Source organism: Lactuca virosa, chromosome 3, assembly GCF_052849685.1.
Source record: "Lactuca virosa cultivar CGN04683 chromosome 3, Lactuca_virosa_CGN04683_v6, whole genome shotgun sequence".
NCBI lineage: Eukaryota > Viridiplantae > Streptophyta > Magnoliopsida > Asterales > Asteraceae > Lactuca > Lactuca virosa.
The window spans coordinates 402,191,407-402,198,815 of NC_136428.1; the positions used below are offsets into that span (position 1 = coordinate 402,191,407).

Sequence of the window (7,409 nt, forward strand, 5' to 3'; positions counted from 1 at the left end):
TCCTCCTACATTTGGTTAAAACTCAAATTCTTAACATTAACGAAAAACATGAGGTTACGTTTTCGAACATCTGATATTGAAGAAACAACAACATTTGCAAACCGACTTTTGGATATAAGAGAATGAAATGTTTGTGGTTTAAATGATGGTGAGACAATTATTGATATCCTGGATGATTTTCTCATTACTAATTTATTTGATCCTATTGGTTCATTAATTGAGTTTGTTTAACCTTCTATTCTTCAAGTGCCAAGAATCCAATGTTTTTTTTCTTCAAGAATGAGCAATTTTTTGCTCTGAAAAATAAATCCATTCAAGAAATAAATGATCATTTATTATCACTAATTTCGGGAGCTGCAAAAGAATACATAAGTTCAGATAATCTTTTTCATTTAGATTTTGTTCACGATGACTTTGATGAAAGGTTATACTGGCCTGTGATGTTTTACATGGTCTTAAACTGTTAATTTTACCAATTTATAAGTTGGTATTAAAAGTTGATGTTCCAGTTATGTTACTAAAGTGTTGTTTGTTTTTTATGTGACAAAATGTCTGCAGTTTGCGGACCACATCTGCAGTAGAAAAGGTGAACCAAACGTCTGCAGTCTGAAAGAAGAAGTCTGCTTGTTTTTAACATCCGCATTCTACCAAAATAAACTAAAATCTAAATAAATTGAAATGTAAATGATCTCATGTTAATCCAACTTCAAAACGAAAAAGTGATGAAAATTTTAAAAGTTTTACAGATTGCACATTACTTTTTATTTATTTTTTTTTCGGGTTTTGGGTTTTTTAGTTCTCGATCCATTTATCTGCTTCCATCCTACCCGGTTTGACGTTTTTTGGTTTTCCAGTTTTAGACCCATTTTACCCTAAACCGAACCAAAATTAGCTCCATATACCGATCTAATTTCTAGTTCTACTAAATCTCGTTTTTCAGTTTTCGGGTTTTTGGTACCAGGTTTGGACTCGATTTCATCCCTATTTTATCGGTTATCTTCAACTGAAAAATATTAAAAACATTTTCATGCAAATCTTTTATTTTGCAATTACATAAAAGATGGTAAATCCAAAACGAAATGGATCAATAGGTACTTGTTGGTCATTTAGTTAAACAAATTAAAAAAACATGTGATTTTTTATATTTTAAAATCATTTGGTAATTTGTTGATCATGAGAAAACTTAGTTATGTTTGACATGACACGATTACTTTATTTTTCAAAAGAATTTAAATTCTCATATTTAGGAAACAAAAATCTAACTTATTAAGTTATTTAAAAAAAATTACTTGCACTATTTTATTGAGTTTTTCAAGAATTCTTCGAAATATACCTTTTATAAATTATAAAAAAATTAATATTTTATTTGTCTTTTATATCATTTTATATATTTCAAGTAATTTATATTTATTAGTTTTATCATAATTAAATTTTTATCAATCATACATAACTCAACTCACAAAATAAATAAGTTTTTTGTTTAAATAATATCGCACCCTTACAAATCCCAAAAAGTCATGTACCCCTAAACTTTCCAAAACTTTTATCAAAAAGAGCCCAAAGGGCCAAGCAGTCAACAATGGTACATTGTCTGCCCTCATTCAACGGTCTAGATATCTCCGTCCTATCCATCCAAGGGTCACGATCTTTCTCGTTCATCTCAATGACCCCTCTCCAAATCTCTGATCAAAAATCACAATCAGACAACAACTTATATTAACACAAGAATCACATTGCTGATTACTCTCTCACTTTCCGCAATTTTCTCTCTCTAAAACGAGCCATGGCTGCGTCTTCTTTCGCTCTATCCCAAGCTGCCACCACCCTCTCTCCCTCCGCCGCTCTCCGCCATGAATCTTCCACTAATACAACCCAACTACCTTCTTCTATATCCACCCTCTCCATCCCCACTTTCTCCGGCCTCAAATCCACCTCAACTCCCTCCTCACGCGCTGTCACTCCCCGGCGTGTATCCGCTTCTCGCCGACATATCATATCTTCGGCCGCAGTGGAGTCCCTTCAGAAGACCGATACGTCCCTTGTTGATAAGTCTGTAAACACGATCAGATTCTTGGCGATTGATGCTGTTGAGAAGGCTAATTCCGGTCACCCTGGTTTGCCCATGGGTTGTGCTCCGATGGGGCATATTTTATACGATGAAGTAATGAGGTATAACCCCAAGAATCCATATTGGTTCAATAGAGATCGCTTTGTTCTCTCCGCCGGACACGGATGCATGCTTCATTATGCCCTCCTCCACCTTGCCGGCTACGACAGTGTTAAAGTAAGCTCTTAAAAGTCCTTTTTTCCCTTTTTGATCTGCGCGACCAAAATGGATTTAGTTCCTTTCATTTTTCGGTTCCATTTCCTCGAGTTTGATGAGAAATGATTGAAAATACGATAAATTGGATCATATTTATTTGTGTTTGGATACATGAACAAGAACTTTGAGTTGATTTTGGATCTGGGGTTTTGAAAAAGTTTTATTTTTTTTCCCTCAATTCAAGTTCTGCCATTCAGTCCGTTTGATCATTTGCATTTACAAGTCGCTGTCCTAAAAGATTGCTTTTTACGACTCAATCAAGCTCTTTCAGCTAACTTTTTTGATCATCTCACTGTCTTTCTGTTGCTTGAAGACATATAAAGCTATACCAATTATACCATATGTATTACGATCCAAAATTTTAAAATAAAATTTGCATCTTCTAAGTTCTTTAACTATAATCTGTTAAGGGTATGTGCTTATCATTGTATACCACAATTTTTTTCACCATAATCCGATCTTATTTTTTGCTTTGTCTGGAACATGATTGTACTTTCAAAGCATGCTTTTGAATTCTTTCACTATAATCTGATCTGGGTATTTGTTTTTTTGAAACAAAGTTGTATCTTTATATCCCAATTCCTTTTTTTTTTCACCATAAAAGCATATAGTTAGACTTTCATCCATGGTAACAAGTAATATGGATTGATGGTATAGGAAGAAGACTTGAAGCAATTCCGTCAATGGGGAAGCAAAACTCCTGGCCACCCTGAGAACTTTGAAACCCCGGGTATCGAAGTCACTACAGGTCACTCCACTTTTCTCTTACATATACATATACATATACATATACATATACATGTCGCGCATAGTTGTCCTATTTTTTATGATAAGGATTAGGAGGAGATTTAGGTGTTTTCCATTGACTAAAGACTCAAAGCGAATCTATGTCCCATCTTTTTAGGTGGGACAAATCTTGCAGCTTTTGTCACAGTCCAATCAGTCACAGTCTAATGCATGTCAAACACAGTAAAAAAACCATTAAGTTTTGTACTGCTTGACATATTCTTCGCTCGAAAGAAAATGTGTATGGAGCATACTAAACCTTAAACCCTAAACCCTAAACCCTAGGCCCATTTGTGTTTACTCTTGTTTGATATTTTCCAGGTCCACTTGGTCAAGGAATTGCCAATGCAGTTGGTCTTGCAGTTGCAGAAAAGCACTTGGCTGCTCGATTCAACAAGCCAGATGCCAAGATTGTTGACCACTACACGTACAATCTCAATCTCAATCTCAATCTCCATTTTACTTTTTTTGAAAACATAAAAAACGAATATGATAAAATACCCATGTGATATGTTGCTTTAGATATTGTATCCTTGGTGATGGTTGTCAAATGGAGGGGATTGCAAATGAAGCTTGTTCACTCGCGGGTCACTGGGGACTCGGGAAACTAATTGCTTTTTATGACGATAATCACATTTCCATTGATGGTGACACTGAGATTGCTTTTACAGAGAGTGTTGACAGACGTTTTGAAGCCCTTGGTTGGCATATTGTTTGGGTCAAGAATGGGAACAATGGTTATGATGATATTCGTGCTGCGATTAAAGAGGCAAAGGCTGTTACTGATAAACCAACTTTGATCAAGGTCAGTAACTTTGTGACTTTGGGTCCTGTGTTTGTTACACAGGACATGACAGAACAAAACAGGTTGTACTGCATTTGGCTGAACTGGCATGGAAGAGGAGGGCATTCATGTCTTTTGCACAGATGAGAGATCGAAAGGAGTCCTTATCCCACCCTAAAAAGGGTGGGACAAAAAATTGCAGTTTTTGTCCCATTGACATCAGTAGTTACGTATACGTATCAGTCCAATACATGCCAAACACAGTCAGTCGTTCGCTACATTGGCCAGAGAATGGAATGCGTTTCATGTGTATTTGACAAAAATTTTTCTCACTTAAAAAGATGTAACGAGATGGGACAACGATTCACTCTCAATCTCTCATCTGTGAAAAAGACGTAAATGCCCTTATCATTCTCATCATCGAAAATAGCCCTAAAAAACTTGTGCGGTCTTATCCAATCTAGTCCCGTGTTACGCGGGACACGATTGAACTGGATAAGACTGTACAAGTTTTTTAGGGCTATTTTCGATGATGAGAATGGCAAGGGCATCTACGTCTTTTTCACAAATGAGAGATCTAGAGCGAATCGCTGTCCCATCTCGTTACATCTTTTTAAGTGAGACAAAAATTGTTGTTTTTGTCACATTGCCAACTATAATCTGTTTTGTTTTATAACCTGTAAAAATTGAGTGTTTGATTGGTGTTACTCTTAGGTGACAACAACAATCGGGTTTGGGTCACCAAACAAGGCGAATTCATACAGTGTTCATGGAGCTGCATTGGGTGCAAAAGAAGTCGATGCAACAAGACAAAACCTTGGATGGCCTTATGAGCCTTTCCATGTTCCTGAGGATGTGAAGAAGTAAGTGAAAGAGATTATGATTATGATTCTTTTATTATTTTATTCCCAAATCAATGAGATTTGGAGAAAGTAGATAACAAGTGTTGAGAAAAATAAGTATTGAAATAAATGAAACTTTGTAGGCATTGGAGTCGCCATACTGCTGAGGGTGCAGCTCTAGAATCCGAATGGAATGTGAAATTTGGTGAATATGAGAAGAAGTATGCTGAAGATGCAGCCGAGTTGAAGTCTATTGCTGATGGGGTACTCCCAAACGGTTGGGAGAAAGCTCTTCCTGTAAGAATTTTTTTTATTATAACAATATGAAAGAAATAGCAATGTACTTTCATTTCTTCTTATTAAAACATTGTAGTTTGAATTATCTACTTAGTTATAGCAATGTTATCTAATTACAAAAGAATTTTCATTGCTGTAATTGGGAGATGTTTCAAAGTACAATGTACTAATAAGAAATAAGTTGAAAGAATGAGGATATAATTCTGTAGATTTTTCAAATACAACGCATTAATATTTAATACCAAAAAAGGTAAAAGAAAATGTTGTAACAGAAAGAAATGGAAGTAGGATGCTATAATAAACAAATACATTAAAGTACATTGCTATTACATGGATTTAGCCTAAAATTGAAAGTAAAATGCAATATATATAGCATGATACTTTCATTTATTTGTTTTGTTATAGCATCCTACTTTCATTTCAGCGTATTACAACATTGTGGTTTGAAATAACCCAATTATATCAATTTCATCAAATACGAAGCCATTTTCATTGTTATAATTGAGTAGATTTTCAAGGTACAAGGTACTAAAAAGGAAAAAAGTAATTGTAAGTATAATGCCATAAATGGGTAGATGTTTCGATGTAGAATGTCTTTAAAAGATTTTTTTTTAAAGTACAATGCTGTTATAGAAACAAAAGAAAGTCCATAGCTATTTCTTGCATTTAACTTAAATTAAAATGGTTAAAGGCAAGAAATAGCAACACACTTTACTTTATTTGTTTATATTAGCATCGTACTTAAATTATTGTAGTTTGAAAAATCTACCCAATTATAACAATATCATCCAAATACAAAGCAATCTTCGTTATTATAATTTTTTTTTAAAGTTTTTCAAAGTACAATATTATAGTAATAAAAAAAATTGAAAGTTATACTGTTGTAATACAAGTAAATGAAAGTAGGATGCTATAATAAACAAAGAAAGGATAGGTACGTTGCTATTTCATACATTTACCCTACCATCGAATAACTTTTGGTTGTTTTCTATAGAAATACACGCCCGATATTCCCGGCGATGCAACCCGAAACCTATCACAATCATGCCTAAACGCATTAGCACCCGTTCTCCCGGGGCTCCTCGGTGGAAGTGCCGATCTCGCCTCTTCCAACATGACCCTAATGAAAATGTTCGGTGACTTCCAAAAGAACGCTCCGGAAGAACGAAACGTCCGCTTTGGTGTCCGTGAACACGGAATGGCCGCCATTTGTAACGGCATCGCCCTGCACAGTCCGGGATTCATCCCGTACTGTGCTACTTTCTTCGTTTTCACCGATTACATGAGAGGCGCTATGCGCCTCTCAGCTTTATCTGAAACCAGGGTCATCTACGTGATGACCCACGATTCCATCGGGCTGGGTGAGGATGGCCCCACCCATCAACCCATTGAACACATCGCCAGTTTCCGGGCGATGCCTAATATTTTAATGCTCCGACCGGCCGACGGAAACGAAACGGCCGGAGCATACAAGGTCGCAGTAGAAAACCGTAAGCGACCGTCTGTGCTTGCCCTTTCGAGACAAAAGCTGCCCAACCTGCCCGGAACATCAATCGAAGGTGTAGCGAAAGGTGGTTATATTGTATCCGATGATTCTTCGGGCAACACGCCCGATGTTATCTTGATCGGAACCGGGTCCGAGCTTGAGATTGCGGTTAAAGCTGCGGATGAGCTTAGAAAGGATGGGAAATCGGTTAGGGTTGTGTCGTTTGTGTCCTGGGAGCTTTTTGATGAACAATCTAATGAGTATAAAGAGAGTGTACTTCCGGGTAGTGTCACGGGTCGGGTCAGTATTGAAGCCGGGTCGACTTTTGGGTGGGAAAGAATAGTTGGAAGCAAAGGGAAGGTGATTGGGATTGATAAATTTGGGGCAAGTGCACCTGCGGGAAAGATATATAAGGAGTATGGGATAACAGTTGAAGCTGTTATAGCAGCCGCTAAGGAAGTTTGTTAAGTTTCTGATAGGTAAAACAATAAAACGAAGAACGGAGAGTTTAGATAAAGTTCATGTATTGTTTGAGTTTTGGTGAATTTTGTAATTTGATACTTAAAGATCTTTCTAGATTTTGTATTTTATGTGTTTGATCGTTGATGAGTCATGAGATGTTTTTGTCCAATTACCTTTCAAGCAGATTTTCCTATCTTAACGTAACCCAAATCTACTAATTAAGAAGTTAATTGGTCAAAATCGTTACCAATAGTTATGATTTTGTGCGATCTAAACTAGTATATCGTGTTTCCTTTTGTAATTACACTATGGATTTAAATCGTAAAGAAAGCTTTTCCTATTTTGAATTTTGAGGTGTAGGATCTAGAAACAAATGAAGTGAGTAAAGCAACCATTCTAGTTACTGCAATGGCGATGCATATAAAAATG

At 36.2% G+C, this 7,409-nt stretch overlaps 1 protein-coding gene across 1 annotated transcript; it reads left to right on the forward strand.

The window, feature by feature from the left end:
• Positions 1-1,710: 1,710 nt before the first annotated feature.
• On the forward strand, positions 1,711-7,149 carry LOC145167755 (transketolase, chloroplastic-like). Its single transcript, XM_079086990.1, has 7 exons — positions 1,711-2,284; positions 2,981-3,071; positions 3,431-3,536; positions 3,632-3,914; positions 4,608-4,756; positions 4,879-5,032; positions 6,027-7,149. Exons 1-7 carry the CDS (start codon positions 1,784-1,786, stop codon positions 6,984-6,986), a joined length of 2,244 nt encoding a protein of 747 aa, XP_078943116.1. The 5' UTR covers positions 1,711-1,783; the 3' UTR covers positions 6,987-7,149.
• Positions 7,150-7,409: the final 260 nt, after the last annotated feature.